General features: G+C 47.3%; 2 protein-coding genes across 2 annotated transcripts; both read left to right on the top strand.

Annotated features, from left to right (window-relative positions):
- Positions 1-1,939: 1,939 nt before the first annotated feature.
- Positions 1,940-13,236, top strand: MANF (mesencephalic astrocyte derived neurotrophic factor). Its single transcript, XM_038410275.2, has 4 exons — positions 1,940-2,144; positions 6,387-6,514; positions 8,535-8,676; positions 12,795-13,236. Exons 1-4 carry the CDS (start codon positions 1,964-1,966, stop codon positions 12,977-12,979), a joined length of 636 nt encoding a protein of 211 aa, XP_038266203.2. The 5' UTR covers positions 1,940-1,963; the 3' UTR covers positions 12,980-13,236.
- A 724-nt stretch (positions 13,237-13,960) lies between these two features.
- Positions 13,961-17,071, top strand: RBM15B (RNA binding motif protein 15B). Its single transcript, XM_038411508.2, has one exon. It carries the CDS (start codon positions 14,108-14,110, stop codon positions 16,817-16,819), a length of 2,712 nt encoding a protein of 903 aa, XP_038267436.1. The 5' UTR covers positions 13,961-14,107; the 3' UTR covers positions 16,820-17,071.
- Positions 17,072-17,476: the final 405 nt, after the last annotated feature.

A 17,476-nucleotide genomic window follows, 5' to 3' on the forward strand; every position in this document is an offset into this window, starting at 1 on the left:
CATTTAGCAGCCTTAACTAGGGGTCATTGGTTTACAGGTTATTAAGCAACATTTTTTTCCTTGAGTAAATATTTGTGCTGCATCTTCTCATCCAACTCCAAAATCCTGTGGAAGGAAATATAGCTAAACTAGAAAATGGAGCATTTGCCAATTCTTGCAATTTTCTCTCAATTCTCTCAATATTTGGTGTTTTTCTTGAAGCCTTAACTCCTGGATTCATAAAATTATATGGAAATCTCACCTTTTTTTTTTTTAAGTAAGTTCCAGTTTACGGTGGCAAAGGAAAGTCTTTCAGAGTAGCAGCCGTGTTAGTCTGTATTCGCAAAAAGAAAAGGAATACTTGTGGCACCTTCGAGACTAACAAATTTATTGGAGCATAAGCTTTTGTGAGCTGCAGCTCACTTCATCGGATGCATTCAGTGGAAAATACAGTGGGGAGATTTATCCGGTCACTCGATTACAGACCTGAGAGTGGCTATCCTTCAACAAAAAAACTTCAAAAACAGACTCCAACGAGAGACTGCTGAATTGAAATTAATTTGCAAACTGGATACAATTAACTTAGGCTTGAATAGAGACTGGGAATGGATGAGTCATTACACAAAGTAAAACTATTTCCCCATGTTATTTCTCCCCCCCACCCCACCGCGCACTGTTCCTCAGACGTTCTTGTTAACTGCTGGAAATGGCCCACCTTGATTATCACCACAAAAGGTTTTCCTCCTCCCCAACCCCTTCTTGCTGGTAATAGCTGATCCTAAGTACTCACTCTCCTTACAGTGTGTATGATAAAACCCATTGTTTCATGTTCTCTGTATGTGTATATAAATCTCCCCATTTTATTTTTCACTGAATGCATCCGATGAAGTGAGTTGTAGCTCACGAAAGCTTATGCTCCAATAAATTTGTTAGTCTCTAAGTGCCACAAGTACTCCTTTTCTTAAAGGAAAGTCTGAAATGGTGATCTGTGTGAACCCCAGTGTCTCAAAAACAAATGGCAACTAAAAACACACAACAGCTATTACTATTTTTTTTAAATCTCATTTTTATGATAAAAATTTCAATCTTATGATTTTGAGTGCTGACAATTTTTGAGCATGTGGGGTTAGAAGCCTTGCTCGCTAATCCTTGTCCTTGTGCATATCTAGAGCCTGGGCTTTCTGAAGAGTGGCACAAACTCTCCTCTTCTTTTTCCTGGCCGCTTCCCCTAGTCAGGTTCTGGGGCCTTTAACAGCTTTCTTCTAAAAGTCATGATCATAGGCCATGCTGCCGTGTTGACCCGCTGAGATCCAGTCCATGTACCAAGTCTTTGGGGTCCCCTTGGTCCCTTCCATCCCCAATCACTGCAAGAGCCAACCTCACATGAAAGCTTTACTTCTTGAAAAGAATGTGAAGCATGGCACGGGGTGAGCCCATGAACCCAGGGCAGCTGGGGCCAGGGAGCCAGCCTGGTCCACAGCACTAGCCGAGTTGTCACCCAGCCAGCCTGGGCCGTGGTGCCAGGTCAGGCCGCCAGCCTGGGCCCCAGGGTGGCCAAAGGCCCTTTAGCTCCAACACCCACCTCCCCCGCCGCAGGGTGCTACCCAAGCCGGGGGTCCCGGCCCCGCCCGAAGTATCCCTGGGAGCGGCGACGTGCCTGAGACCCAGAGCAAAGCGCCAGCCGCTGCTCTCTGCCACCTCGTGGCTTCCAGCTGTTTACATGAGGGATTTGCCCCGCACAAAGATGGCGGCTGCACGAATGCCATTGCGCGTTCATGCTCCGCACAAAGATGGCGTTTCCTGGGGGTTGTTCCGTTTCCTGGACACCGGCGGCTGAAGCCATTCCGTGACCCTCGTCCAATCAGCGGCCGCCAACTCTCCCGTCTCGGCTGCCGACCGACCAATCGGGAAAGGGAGCGTGTAGGCCTATGGATGAGTGGGCGAATGGGAGCTCGAAGTGTGAGGGAAGCGCCAGGAACAGCCAATGGGGTGGGGGATGGGCGGGGCATGTTGTCAAGGCACGGGCGCGAGGGGGTCTCGCAGAGCGGCGCGTGCGAGCCGGGAGCGCAGTGGCAAGATGTGGGCGGCCAACGGGCTGTGGGCGGCGCTGGCCCTGATCCTGCTCCCGGGCGGCGGCCGGGCCCTGCGGGAGGGGGACTGCGAGGGTGAGCGAGGGGCCGGCGGGTGTCCCTGCCCGGGCTGCGGGGCTGCGCCGGGGCTGGTTCGGGAGAGTCCCTGGCTTCGTGGGGCTGCTCTTCACCGCAGGCTCGGTGGGCTGGCTGCCGGCCGCTGCGCGGGGCTGGGAGGAGTGGGGGCGCCGGGGGGGGGGGGGGCTCCTTGAGCTGCCTGGGGGCTCCTGGTGGGGGGAGGGCTCCTTGAGCTGCCTGGGGGCTCCTGGTGGGGGGAGGGCTCCTTGAGCTGCCTGGGGGCTCCTGGTGGGGGGAGGGGAGCTGCCCGGGGGCTCCCTGAGGTGCCTGGCAGTCTCCGAGGGAAACGGCCTTGGTGAAGAGCAGCCCAGGAAGGCGATGGGAAGCTGCCTCTTGTCATTGTCTGTTGGGTCTGGAGTGTATCCTGCCTACCTCGGTTCCCCGTCCCTGGGGCCGCATGATCTGGCTTGTCTGTGAAGTTACCTTGGGTGAGGTAGGGGCAGGTAACTGGCTTGCTATAAAGTGGGGAGAAGGGCTGAAGAAAATCTTTGAATGGTACTATGCCCTGGGGAGGAATAATGCAGGGGAGGTATGGCAAGAGATAGCACATCGAGAGGGGAATCTTCTCTGAGATCTTTTATTACTAACCGGACACACCTGTAGACATAACTGAGCTACAAAGCAAAAATTAAGCTTTGTCCTTCATAGCAGCTTTCTGTTGTCTCTGTCAGCCTGTTTTAAAACACCTAACCAAAACTTTTGCTTATTTATATCAGGAAGAGGGAGTCCTGATTTTGCAAAGATCTGTGGAGGCCCTCATAGTGATATCAGCCAGGACTGTAACTCTCTCTTACATGCACCCAGTTGAGAAGAGCAATTTTGAGATCAGGGTCCAAATATTTGAAGGTATTTTGATGACTGTCTTCAACTGTCTAAATACCTTTAAAAATCTGTCCCTAAGACTGATATTTAGTACTCTACCCCCTTGTTTTTTTAAATTGTTCTCATTTCACCTTCATTAAAGATCCATTTAATACTCAGTTCTTCACTTTTCTGTTCTATCCTAGGTTTAGGGTGTTTTCTCTGTAATAGCTGATGATCTCCAAATAAAGCAAAGTAGGGAGCATGAGGAATATTCTGATTAAAGGTTTTTTGATATGGAAGAACTTCCATAGGTAAGGAAGTGAATTCTGAACCTGAATGTTGGCAGGTCAGTAAAGGAGAAAGTGAATCTTGACTATTTTCAAGTGTATTTGTAAATTACAAGCCTGACCCCATAAGTGAAACATAATTTTAAAAAACTTTGTCTCCTTGCATATCATAAATGATACCATGGTGACTAACACAATAGAAATCATATAGGACTGGTCACCATTATTCTCTGGTTCAGGTAATATATATTGTTCCTTTTATGCAAAGGGTGCCAGTGTTCAGCTAATAATACAAACTGTGCACCCTGTTCCTTGACAACATACACACCCCATCTGCCACCCCATTGGGTGCTCCTGGTGCTTCCCTCACACGTTGATCTCCCGTTGGCCCACTCATCCATGGTGCACCACTGAAATGCATCAGCATCTTAGGTTTAAACTACTTAACAGCACAGAAGAATTACACAGCAATTCTTAAGTGAAGAGATTCTGCAGATGAAACTTTAAGGGGAACTTTAAAGATGAGTTATCCAATTTAGAATTTCCTTGCAGTTCTGGAATTTTGCACCACTACTGTTGCAAAAAATGCCATAGTCTCTTTAATCAGGGATTAATTTTTTCACCTCATCTGAAAGATGGCATCTCCCGTGCCCTATAACACCATGCTGGAACTCAGGTTCAAAAGTAAGTTAGTCACCAATATCATTCCCTGCAGCACCTGGAATCCAAATACCAGACCATAGCACAAGAACAGCGGACAGCACTATGTGGGAGAAGTAATGTGAAATGGCCAAAAAAGACACTGTGCATGTAGAAAAAGTTCAGCTACCTATTTAGTTCAGGTTATGCTTTCTGCCAGTTTTACATATTTGAAGTGCAAACTTATTCTTGGTCGTGTGCGGCTCAAATAGGTGATCCTGTATTTTCCAACTCCTTATGCCCTCCCTTGACTTTAGAATTGAGTGTAAAAGTTGCTGAACGCCATAGAGATTGGTTGATCCCTTCTCCTGGTATCAGTAAAATGTATGGAAGGCCTAACGTGTGCCATTTTTTCCACCAGAGATAGGGTCAGTGTTTGACAGCTTGTCTCATCATTGAAAGTAACAGGATTGCAAGAGTGCTGCTGAGGGTCTCATTTGGCCCACAGAATTTTTCATACTAGTGATGTTGAGGTCCAGGTTGAGTTTCGAAAGCTGATACTCTTAAACAAAGCATTTTTTCCTTTTGTAAACTGAGTTGGCACCCTTTAGCATAAAAGGAACAATATATATTACCTGAACCAGAGAATAATGGTGACCAGTCCTATATGATTTCTATTGTGTTAGTCACCATGGTATCATTTATGATATGCAAGGAGACAATCAAATATCACTCATATACTTATACACCTCACCCACTTTATCTCGCTAATACTTAGAACAGAAACAGATCCACTGAGATCCCAACTCAGTTTACAAAAGGAAAAAATGCTTTGTTTAAGAGTATCAGCTTTCGAAACTCAACCTTGACCTCAACATCATAGCAAATCTGCATTGTATACCCTCGGCTCAGTAGTTCTCAATTGGTACGAGATCCCATCAGTGGATCTGTTTCTGTTCTAAGTATTAGCGAGATAAAGTGGGTGAGGTGTATAAGTATATGAGTGATATTTGAGTCACCTGTCTTCATTCATGCTCTAAAACATATTCTATGGTGTAATGTGGGTGAGGTGTATAAGTATATGAGTGATATTTGAGTCACCTGTCTTCATTCATGCTCTAAAACATAGTGCCAACTCAGTTTACAAAAGGAAAAAATGCCATTGATGGGATCTCAGTGGATCTGTTTCTGTTCTAAGTATTAGCGAGATAAAGTGGGTGAGGTGTATAAGTATAGTGACAATTACACCATAGAATATGTTTTAGAGCATGAATGAAGACAGGTGACTCAAATATCTCTCATATACTTATACACCTCACCCACTTTATCTCGCTAATACTTAGAACAGAAACAGATCCACTGATGGGATCTCAGTGGATCTGTTTCTGTTCTAAGTATTAGCGAGATAAAGTGGGTGAGGTGTATAAGTATATGAGTGATATTTGAGTCACCTGTCTTCATTCATGCTCTAAATACTTAGAACAGAAACAGAGCCACTGAGATCCCATCAATGGCATCAGTAAAATGTATGGAAGGCCTAACGTGTGCCATTTTTTCCACCAGAGATAGGGTCAGTGTTTGACAGCTTGTCTCATCATTGAAAGTAACAGGATTGCAAGAGTGCTGCTGAGACCGCATCCAATACTACCTCTATGGCCCTGCAGATGTCACATGGGATGCAGCTCTGTGCTCATTGGGCCACAGGTACCAATTGAGAACCACTGAGCCGAGGGTATACAGTGCAGATTTGCTAGCAGCAAACAATAAAGGGAGCACTATAAGTGGTGGGTGGGAAGAGCCAACTTAATGCCCAGGCTTATTTAAAGTCTCATTTTCAGAATAGCATTGCATATTTAAAGTCCTTGAATTGACACTGAGTTATTGTTTTGGGAGGGAAGGATAAGAAAGCCTGGGCATTAAGTTGGCTCTTCCCACCCACCACTTATAGTGCTCCCTTTATTGTTTGCTGCTAGCAAATCTGCATTGTATACCCTCGGCTCAGTGGTTCTCAATTGGTACCTGTGGCCCAATGAGCACAGAGCTGCATCCCATGTGACATCTGCAGGGCCATAGAGGTAGTATTGGATGCGGTCCACAATGGTAAATAGGTTGAGAACCACTGCCCCAGCTGAATCTGTTCTGCTCTTCCAGTACAGTACATGAGTGCCATTGATGGGATCTCAGTGGATCTGTTTCTGTTCTAAGTATTAGCGAGACAAAGTGGGTGAGGTGTATAAGTATATGAGTGATATTTGAGTCACCTGTCTTCATTCATGCTCTAAAACATATTCTATGGTGTAATTGTCATGTGTGCCGCTTCAAGGGGATAGATTCTTGGTCACTAATGCAGTGTCCTAACATCATTCACAAACCCTTTCATTCTCTTGTTTTTGTACAGGAGTTTTCCCCAAGTGCTACTTCCAGATTAGTGCAAATGTTACAAATCTTTCCATCTTTTTTTCCCCGTTAGTTTGTGTTACGTTCCTGGGAAGGTTCTACCAGAGTCTAAATGACAAGGATGTTGAGTTCACACCAGCTAGTGTTGAAAAAGAACTCTTGAAATCCTGCAAAGAAGCAAAAGGCAAAGAGAACCGACTGGTAAGTAACAATGATCCATCACCATCTCTTTTGCGAATAATTTATAAAACACCTGGAAGGTAGATAGAAACTGGGAGTCTCTCACTGAATGGTTGTGTATAAGGTATAGGCCTATATAGGGAAGATTTGAGGAAGAGTGCAGTCCCTCTCCACCATAAAAATAAATACATAAAAAATAAATCCGTACCAGTTTTCCTATTGCTTGACCTCATTTCTGCCTGTAACTGAACTGCAGTGAGAGAGTTTTTCATTAATGATCTAGAGGATGGTGTGGATTGCACCCTCAGCAAGTTTGCACATGACACTAAACTGGGAGGAGAGGTAGATACGCTGGAGGGTAGGGATAGGATACAGAGGGACTAGGCAAATTAGAGGATTGTTCCAAAAGAAATCTGATGAGGTTCAACAAGGACAAGTGCAGAGTCCTGCACTTAGGACGGAAGAATCCCATGCACTGCTACAGACTAGGGACCGAATGGGTAGGCAGCAGTTCTGCAGAAAAGGACCTAGGGGTTACAGTGGATGAGAAGCTGGATATGCGTCAACAGTGTGCCCTTGTTGCCAAGAAGGCTAATGGCATTTTGGGATGTATAAGTAGGGGCATTGCCAGCAGATCGAGGGACGTGATCGTTCCCCTCTATTCGACATTGGTGAGGCCTCATCTGAAGTACTGTGTCCAGTTTTGGGCCCTACACGACAAGAAGGATGTGGAAAAATTTGAAAGAGTCAACAGAGGGCAACGAAAATGATTAGGGGACTGGAACATATGATTTATGAGGAGAGGCTGAGGGAACTGGGATTGTTTAGTCTGAGGAAGAGAAGAATGAGGGGGGATTTGATAGCTGCTTTCAATTACCTGAAAGGGGGTTCCAAAGAGAATGGATCTAGACTGTTCTCAGTGGTAGCAGATGACAGAACGAGGAGTAATGGTCTCAAATTGCAAGTTGGGGAGGTTTAGGTTGGATATTAGGAAAAACTTTTTCACTAGGAGGGTGGTGAAACACTGGAATGTGTTACCTAGGGAGTGGTGGAATCTCCTTCCTTAGACGTTTTTAAGGTCAGGCTTGACAAAGCCCTGGCTGGGATGATTTAGTCGGGGATTGGTCCTGCTTTGAGCAGGGGGTTGGACTAGATGACCTCCTAAGGTCCCTTCCAACCCTGATATTCTATGATTCTTATGAAATTTTACTTTCTACTGCACCCCTTGAGCATTACATGATGCATCTAGATTGCCATACAAACTATATTTAAATAATAATGCTTATCAACCCTTGAACTGAAAAATGGGCAAAGGAAATTAACCCAAAAGGAAGTGCTAACTGAAAGCAGTTCAAAATGCTTTCACAATTAAGTGACCCGAGTAGAAAGGCCTTCCCCTATCTTTTGAAGAGAACTAGGAATGACTTTTTCAGACATACTTAGGGACATACTGTACATCAGACAAGTTGTCCTTGAACTGAGAAAATTCTGCCTTCAGATACAGTGTCACTCGGGGGAACTAGGACAACCAGCCTCAACATAATGAGAAATTGGCTTTTCTCATAGCTCTAATAGGACTCATGGAGAAGTATTCAGTACCAATAAATGCGAAACTGCAAAACCATGCAACCTAGTCTGACAAAAATACATATGACAAAAGGCCAAATAAGCCATTTCTTGGTGGCATGTTCTCTCTCTTATGAGTGAAAATAAATCTTCCCCTGGAGCTGAGGTGCTTCCAGGAGGTAGAGTGAAAGTGGAGCTGTGTTTCCTGTTCCCCCTTCGCTTTGCTTGCTCTAGAAATCCAAAAAGGAGCAGATGGTTTCAGAGACTCTGCCAGTAGTATTGTCCTCTCCTCTGGATAAAATAAATTCTGAGATAAAATCATGGCAAGGCTGTGAGATTTGTATGGCAGAAATCTCAGGGTCTCTGGCACAGAGGAGGGAGGAAGCAACCAGGAAAATCAGCTGAATTCTTCTGAAAGGATTCTTTTCCCTCAGCATCACCAGACTCTTCATACTTTTCCTTTTTACCCCTCTAGTGCTATTACATTGGTGCCACCAGTGATGCAGCCACTAAAATGGTTAATGAGGTATCAAAACCTCTGAGTCACCACATCCCTGTGGAAAAAGTCTGTGAGAAACTGAAGAAGAAAGACAGTCAGATCTGTGAGCTAAAATATGGTGAGTTTGGGGAGACATTAGCCATCGGGTTAAATGATTGGATTTTTCTGCAGTATGGATCTTTGTTCTGATAGGTATCGTACTTGCACCCAATCCCTTGTATGGATCTGCTTCTAATCTAAAACAGCCTAAAGTGGGCTTCTTTTGAAAGCTAATGAGGTGAAGCTACTTGCTTTTAAATTCTTCAGCAAGATCAGCAGAGTAAATATTATGACAGATAACTTGAGCTGTTGGAGATGTTTGAATGGTCAGGCAGTAGCGCAATTAGGTGTACTAAATGTTCCTGGAGGCTCCTCCTGATGAGGTGAAAGTTGCTGTCTGGCACTAATCCAACTCCGAGGGTTCCTGCACAGACATGGGTTTGTCTAGTGTGCAGCATTGCTTATGCCCGGGATTAGCCCAAACCCTTGCGGCTAGACTCCTAAAGGGTGCCTAACTACCTGTATAGGTGCCGAGGTCCAATATTTAAGCACCACTGACATTCACAAAACCAGTGCTCAGCTGCTGCCTAACCCTGCAGAAGTCCTGATACTGCCCTACAGCTATCAAGTTGCATGGAGCCCTAGGTCATGCCTAAACCCTGCCAGGATTTTCAAACAAGGCAGCCCACACCTCTTGTCTGCAAGGCCCAATCCAGGAGGTGCTCAGAGCACACTCTTCATTTTGCTCTTGGCCATCTTAGGCAGCTTCCTGCTCAGGTTGCTGGCTTCTGAGAATCTCTTTCTTGGATGCCTAATTCTTCTCATACAATAGGGCTTCTTGTTACCAAACCCTATCAAAGACATTTACAAGAGATTCTTTTGTTTTTAAATGGTCCCTCCTTGGTTCCCTAAAAGTCTGGCTTCCAGTTCTACTCATGCCAGTCCATTAATGAGCTCTTCCTTGCCAAGCCTAATTAATGGTCAGTCTCGCAGCCCTCCATGATTGTCCTCTCCTAAGTGATCTCTACCTTGCTGGCCACTCCTTCAGAAATATCTCTTTTTAGTTTCTAGGTGTCTGTCCTTGACTCCATTTTTCTGTGCTTGTTCTCTGAGTATTCCTAGCCACTCTCTCATCACCTCTATTTTGATGATTCTCAGATCCATCTCTTCTTCTGTGCAGGCCACATCTTTGTTTTGTTCTGTTTCCTCATGGATATTTGTCTGTTTACTAAGAAGACTCATTTGTCATGTTTCTCTTATCTTTCCTCCTAAAACCTCTCCTTTCACCTCTTGAGATGGAGAATTCCACTGTCGTCTCTTATCATTAGAGTTTTTCAGCTCTTGGGATTACCCTTGAATCCTCACATCCAGGCTTTCACTAAACCTTATGTTTCTCTCTAATAGATCAGAATAAAAATCTGCCCTTTTCTTTCTGTGCTCACTGCCAAAACCCTAATTCATGCCTTGTTTGTCTCATTTGAACTCTTGTAACCACCACCACCTTTCTGGTGTCCCAGACTCTCTCCCCTTCACTGGGTCCAGTCTTCAGCAGCTGAATATAAGAATGGCCATACTGGGTCAGACCAATGGTCCATCTAGCCCAGTATCCTGTGTCTGACAGTGGCCAGTACCAGGTATTTCAGAGGGAATGAACAGCACAGGGCAATTTTGAGTGATCCATCTCCTGTCATCCTGTGCCTGCTACTGGCAGTTGGATGGTTATGGGCACCTGGAGCATGGGGTTGTATCCCCAACCCTTTTGTCTAATAGCCATTGATGGACCTGTTCTCCATGAACTTACCTAATTAACTTTTTTTTAAAGCCATTTATACTTTTGGCATTCACAACATCCCATGGCAAAGAGTTCCATGGGTTGAGACTGCATTGTGTAGACAAGTACTTCATTATGTTTGGTTTTTAAATCTGCTGCGTGAACCCTAATTCTTATGTTGTGTGAAAGAAATAAATACTTTTGTTCACTTTCTTCACACCATTCATGATTTTATAAACCTCTATCATTCATCTCTTTTCTAAGCGAAACAGTCCCAGTCTTTCTAATCTCTCCTGATATGGAAGCTGTTCCGTATCTGTAATCATTTTTGTTGCTCTCCTCTTCCAATTCTAATACATTTTTTTTTAGAGATGAAGCAACAGAACTGCACGCACTATTCAAGGTATGGACATACCCATGGATTTACATAGTGGCATGATGATATTTTCTGTCTTAGGAATCATTAGAAAGAGATAGATACCAACATTGTTACCTTTTTTGACTGCCACTGTGCATTTAGAGGATGTTTTGAGGGAATTATTCACAATGATTCCAAGATCTCTTTCTGGTAATGGCTAATTTAGACCCCATCATTTGGTATGTGTAGTTAGGGTTGTTTTCCAATGTGCATTACTTTGCATTTATCAACACTGAATTTCATCTGCTGTTTTGATACCCAGTCACCTGGTTTAGTAGCTCTTTTCAGTCAGCTTTGGACTTAACTATTTTGTGTAATTTTGTATCATCTGCAAATTTTGACACCTCGCTGTTTACACCTTATTTCAGATCACTTTTGAATATGTTGAACAGCACATATCCCAGTACAGATCCATGGGGGACCCTACTATTTACGTCTCTCCATTATGAAAACTATTTTTCTATCCCTCGTTTCCTGTCTTTTACCCAGTTACTGATCCATGAAAGCCCCTTCCTTGGTATCCTATGACTGCTTAATTTGTTTAAGAGCCTTTGGTGGGGGACCTTGTCAAAGGCTTTCTGAAAGGCCAGGGACACTATAACAACTGGGTCGCCCTTGTCCACATGCTTGTTGACACTCTCAACTAATTCTAATAGATTGGTGAGGCATGATTTCCCTTGATAAAAGGAGTGTTGACTCTTCTCCAACATACCGTGTTTATCTTGGTGTCTGATTTTTTTTTTTTTTTTTTTTGCTATAGTTTCAAATGATTTGCCTGGAACTGAAGTTAGGCTTCCTGGCTATAGTTATCAGAGTTGCCTCTAGAGCCTTTTAAAAAAAAAAACAAAAAAAACCAAAAAACCTTTCCTTTCCTGTTGCTCTGAATGCATCAGTCTGACACTGCCAGTCTCATCACTGATTCCATGTGTCCTTGTGCATAAAATTCAGTCTTGTTTGTCTTCCTTTGCGATTCTCCTTCTTGCCCTGCCTCATGGCAAAATAATAATCTTTGTACTTGTGTTTAAACCTCATTTCCATTTTCCCCCTCCCCCTGCTTTGTCTCTTTTTATATTCCATTTCATTTTAGTGTAGATTATAAAACTCTTTGAGGCAGGGATTCTCTTTAATCTCTACAAGAGTAGGCTTTCTCCAGTGAAAGACATTAAACACAAGCAACTCAATCAGTGAAGGTAACAAGCCAATCACGTGTCTTTAAGGGCATGGCTACACTTGCAGATGTAGAGTGCTGTGAGTTAAACCCGCCTTCGTAGAGTGCAGTAGGGAAAGTGCTGCAGTCTGTCCACCCTGACAGCGCATTGGCATGGCCACATTTGCAGCACTTGCAGAGGCATTGGGAGCGGTGCATTATGGACAGCTATCCCAGCATGCAAGTGACTGCAATGTGCTTTTTCAAATGAGGGGGTGGAGCGTGACAGGGAGTGTGTTGTGTGTATGTGGGGTGGAGAGAGAGTGGGTTTTTGGGGTGCTGTGTGTCAGCATGCTGTTTTGCAAGTTCAGACACCCCTCCGCCCCCTGCCTCTCTCTCACTCTCACTCAAAGCAAACAGTAAATGTTTGCTTTTTTCATGGGCTTCTCTAAAATGGAGCTTTGAAAGGGCATTTCCACATTCCTGCAGCTAATTTCACAACACTGACAAGTGGCCACTTGACTTAAGGGGATTATGGGACGTTTCCGGAGGCTGATCAGAGCACAGTAAACAAACACCTTGTTCGCACTAGTGCCACAGCGCTCCACCAGGGGTGCAGCAAACGTTATTCCACTCGCCGAGGTGGAGTACCAGCAGCAGTGTAGCTGCGGAGTCGGAGTGCACTACATGCCTTGCCAATGTGGATAGGTAGTGAGCTAGTTCGCCTGGGGCTCCTTTATTGTGCTGTAACTTGCAAGTGTAGCCAAGCTCTTAGAAACTGTCAAAATTAACATTTTTCTTATCAATTTGTTTGTTGCTTACTTTGAGTAACTGATATTCCCCTCTCTCTCCTTTCCTTAGACAAGCAGATTGACCTGAGCACTGTGGACCTGAAGAAACTGAGAGTGAAAGAACTGAAGAAGATCCTAGATGACTGGGATGAAACATGCAAGGGCTGTGCAGAAAAATCAGACTATATTCGCAAAATCAATGAACTGATGCCTAAATATGCACCAAAGGCAGCCAGTTCACGGACGGATCTCTGACCAATGTAGTGGCCTCCGTCATACTAGCACCTCATACAAACTACATTAATCTCTCTTTTGTTTCTTATAAAGCCTTTTTTGTAACTTATTTAAGTGGGCTCCTAAGGCTCTCACCGTTGGAGCGGGAGCAGGTGTGAAACGGTCATTCGACATCCCTGTTATGTCATGTCTCTAGTTTGTATTTCTCTTGGTTCTGGTTTAGTTTAGGACATCACCATCTGTATGGGATTTTTTTTATTAAAGTAAAAAGAAATCTTCTCTTTTTCTACTAAATCTGAGTTGAAAGGACTTCAGGAGAAGTCAAGAGCAGGTTTGACTAAAACTAGCAGCCGTGATGGTTTAGTGTGTAAAATTGAGCTTATCTAGCCCTGTGGGCATACGCACCTCCAAGCTGTGGCATAGGTGCAGTCAGACTTTGCTGGAGGCTGGTCTCCGGGGCGGTTAGAGGTTTGCTGGGAGTCACAGGCTCCAGTTAGGGTACGGACTGTGCCTCTAGGGCTGTGTCAGGCGGGGGGGGAGGGGTTAGCCTGCCTGTGTAAACGCAGCTTTACCCCAGCCCTGCCGTAGTGTGTTTAATGGGGGGGAGGGGGAGGGGGGTGTTCCTGGCCCGGCCCAGCACAGCAGGGGGGCGGGGGCGAGGCCTCCCACGTAGGGGCCGCCATCGCGCCCCCCCGGGCTGCTTGCAGGAGACAACGCCGCTCTCGTCAGGAACGGGCCTGGCCTCCGCCCCAAAGCAGGCTGGCGCTGTTGGCCGGTCTCGGGTAGCAGGGGCCGCTTCGCTCCTGTGTGCGGGGGCCGGGCCACCGCCCACTCCTCCCGTCACGCCAAGCCGGCGCTCTCCAAGTTGGTCCCCTGGCAAGAGGCGAAGCTGTAACTCGCTTTCTCCATTGGTCCTTCTACGTCACGTGACTCCGGCCGCGCGGGTGGCGGGAGCTTCTCCCCTGTCACGTGGCGGGTGCCTCGGCGCTAGGTCGCCATTACTCCTGACGCCACTGTGCGGCGAGGTGCGGAATGATGACGTGTGGCCCGCGCGGCGCGGCGGCCGCACTCCGGAGCCGCCTTCGTTCCCTTTTGTCCAAGATGGCGGCGGCCGCCGGAGGCGACTCCTGAGTCGCGGGCCCCGGAGCCATGAAGCGGGGCAGCGAGCGGGACTCCAGCCCGGGCGGGGCGGGGGGAGGCCGAGCCGCCGCCGCCAAGCGGCCCCGGGAGCGAGAACGGGAAAGCAGCAGCCGGCGGGGCCCGCACCGGAGCTCGGGCACCTCCCGCAGTAGCCGGGACAAGCTCCCGCCCGGCGGTGGCAGCGGCGCCTCTAGCTCCCGGAGCCACCGCGGTGACGAGCGGGCCGGGGGCAGCGACTCCAACCACCGCACGGCGGGAGGTGGGTCGGCCTCCAGCGCCCGCAGCAGCCAGGCCGCCCCTGCCTCCGCCTCTTCCTCGTCGTCGTCGTCGTCGCGGGCGCTGGGGGCCCCTAAGGCCAAGGCCCTCCCGGGGTCCGTGGTAGCCCCGTCACTGCTGCTGGCTGCCCCCCCGCCAGGGGCAGCACCCTCCCTGCTGCTGGCCCCGCTGGGGGGCTCGCCAGGGCTGGTGGTGGAGCCACCCGGCTCCTGCGAGTACAAGACGTTGCTGGTGAGTGGGCTGAGTGCAGCGCTGCCTGACCAGCTGCTGGAGGATGGGCTCTTCCGCCAGTTCCAGCGGTTTGCGAGTGGGGGTGCTGGCGACATCAGTGTCAAGCTCTCCCACACGCCCGAGCTCGGCCGTGTCGCCTATGTCAACTTCCGGCACCCAGGGGATGCCCGCGATGCCCGCAGACACGCCCGGGCCCGGCAGCTTCTTCTGTACGATCGTCCCCTAAAGGTGGAGCCTGTGTATCTGCGTGGGGGTCGCAGGAGCCGTACACCCCCACCTGTGCCCTCCCCAGAGCCTCTGGGCTACCTGCCACCCATCCACAGCGCTTATCAGTATAAGCAGAGGTCGCTCTCACCTGTTGCCAGCCCTTTATTGAGGGAGCCAAGGCCCCGGCATGCTCATGCCGCGGCTGCAGCCTTTGCCTTGGAGGCTGCTGCGCTTGGGCTCTCCCGGGAGCGGGAGAGGGCGCTGGATTACTATGGGCTGTATGATGAGCGTGGCCGACCCTATGGCTACCCCATAGTGGCTGAGGAAGACCTGATGCCAGAGGATGACCAGAGAGCCACCCGGAACCTGTTCATTGGGAACTTGGATCATAATGTCTCAGAGGTGGAGCTGAGACGTGCTTTTGAGAAGTATGGCATCATTGAGGAGGTAGTGATTAAGCGCCCTGCTCGAGGCCAAGGTGGGGCCTATGCGTTCCTCAAGTTCCAGAACTTGGACATGGCCCATCGGGCTAAGGTCGCCATGTCTGGCCGGGTTGTTGGCAGGAACCCCATCAAAATTGGCTATGGTAAAGCCAACCCTACTACTCGACTCTGGGTAGGTGGCCTTGGACCAAGTACATCCCTGGCTGCCCTTGCTAGAGAGTTCGATCGCTTTGGTAGCATCAGGACTATTGACTATGTGAAGGGGGATAGCTTTGCTTATATTCAGTATGAAAGCCTGGATGCTGCCCAGGCTGCCTGTGCGCAGATGAGGGGCTTCCCCTTGGGTGGACCGGAGAGGAGACTTAGAGTGGATTTTGCCAAAGCTGAAGAGACAAGATACCCCCAGCAGTACCAGCCTGCACCACTCCCAGTGCACTATGAGCTGTTACCTGATGGATATAGCAGGCACAGAAGCCTAGAGCAAGACTTAAGGGTGAGAGATAGGACTCCTCCACATCTCCTGTACTCGGACCGAGACAGGAGCTTTGCAGAGGTAGACTGGGCTAGCCCTGCCAAAAATGCTGAACGCAGAAATAACTTGGAGAGCTACAGCCGATCCGTGCGTAGCCGCAGCGGAGAACGTTGGGGTAGTGACAGCGACCGCAGCGTGCCCAAGCCTTGGGAAGAACGGCGGAAACGCCGGAGCCTTTCCAGTGACCGTGGAAGGACTGCTCATTCACCTTACGAGGACAGAGGCAGGACAAAGGCCAGTGGGCTAGCTTTAGATCGCAGCCCAGACAGGGTTCGCAAAGAGAACAACACTACAGAGTCTGGAACAGAGAGAGACCAGAGTAACTCCCTTCAGAACAACCGGCATGTGTCTGAGGAGAAACCCCATCGTGAAACTTCTGATCTTCCTCAGCCTAAAAAAAGGGACAGTGAACGCAATCATCGAACTGGTGAATCGGAATCAAAAACTCACGAGGAACCAAAATCTGAGACCAAAAAAGTAAAGAACTTATCAGAATTCGCTCAGACACTGCAACTTGCTTGGAACGGGCTTCTTGTGTTAAAAAATAGCTGCTTCCCCACGTCTATGCACATCTTGGAGGGAGACCTAGGTGTCATCAATGGGCTCCTAAAAGACCATTCATCTGGTGGGAAGTTAACACAGCTCAAGATTGCTCAAAGACTTCGGCTTGACCAGCCCAAGCTGGATGAAGTAACTCGCCGTATCAAACAAGGCAGTCCTAATGGTTATGCTGTGCTACTGGCTACCCAAGCCACCCAAGGAGGGGTAGGGGCTGAGGGGACCTTTCCTGTTGTGGAGCCTGGCTTGCAGCGAAGGCTTCTCAGGAATCTGGTCTCCTACTTGAAACAGAAGCAGGCTGCTGGGGTGATCAGCCTGCCTGTGGGAGGGGCGAAGTGCAGAGACAGCACAGGCATGCTTTACGCTTTCCCTCCCTGTGAATTCTCTCAGCAGTACCTCCAGTCAGCACTAAGGACATTGGGAAAGTTAGAAGAAGAACATATGGTGATAGTTATAGTCAAAGACACTGCCTAGCCCACACTGTCTCTTCAGATTTCATGTTTTCTTTGTGTGTGTCACAGCCCAGTTGTTTTTAAGGCCGATCATTTTGGTGGAAGCCCAGTATATCTTAAACAAAATTGTAAGATTTTTAGTTTCTAATTAATTTTAATACCATTTGAATAGATCCAATTTTAATATGTGACACTGTCCACTGTGTTCTGTATTTTTATTTTTTAACTGTATGGAAAGTTGTCAGTAAAGCCTTGTTCACTGATGGATTTTTAATCTTGTGCAGTATCTTGGTTTTTATGGCCCTACGAGGGGCTAGTTCCCTGTCTGCCCAAGAGCTAAAAGATAATGCCTCCTCCCTTTCCAGTTTCTCAGACCTATATTTCCCCTCCCTCTTTCCAGGTGCCCTGGAAGATTGGGGGAAGACTTCTTTATGATGTTTGAGAGACACTGAAATGTCAATTCATGTTTTTGGCCTGTTTGCTTTGAATATTACAAATTTGAAGCTTGACACTGCTAATTCTCCAATATTTGATAGAGGTGTCCCAGGTAGATAAGTTTCAAGGAAGTGAATCCTGATCAATAGAAGTGAATCTTATTCATAGTTTTAGATTTATTTTTTAAGAGAAAAAAGCTGCTTGTAAAAGGTTAATTTCCTTAGTTGCAAGCACTGACCAAGAA

Source organism: Dermochelys coriacea, chromosome 7 (assembly GCF_009764565.3).
Source record: "Dermochelys coriacea isolate rDerCor1 chromosome 7, rDerCor1.pri.v4, whole genome shotgun sequence".
Lineage (NCBI taxonomy): Eukaryota > Metazoa > Chordata > Testudines > Dermochelyidae > Dermochelys > Dermochelys coriacea.

What these genes read in the sequence shown, in the direction of transcription:
- MANF (XM_038410275.2), top strand. Translation starts at nt 1,964, where the DNA reads ATGGGGTGGGGGATGGGCGGGGCATGTTGTCAAGGCACGGGCGCGAGG. An exon ending in AAGGCAAAGAGAACCGACTG is followed by an intron (nt 6,515 to 8,534) that starts GTAAGTAACAAT and finishes TTACCCCTCTAG; the next exon opens with TGCTATTACATTGGTGCCAC. An exon ending in GATCTGTGAGCTAAAATATG is followed by an intron (nt 8,677 to 12,794) that starts GTGAGTTTGGGG and finishes TCCTTTCCTTAG; the next exon opens with ACAAGCAGATTGACCTGAGC.
- RBM15B (XM_038411508.2), top strand. Translation starts at nt 14,108, where the DNA reads ATGAAGCGGGGCAGCGAGCGGGACTCCAGCCCGGGCGGGGCGGGGGGA.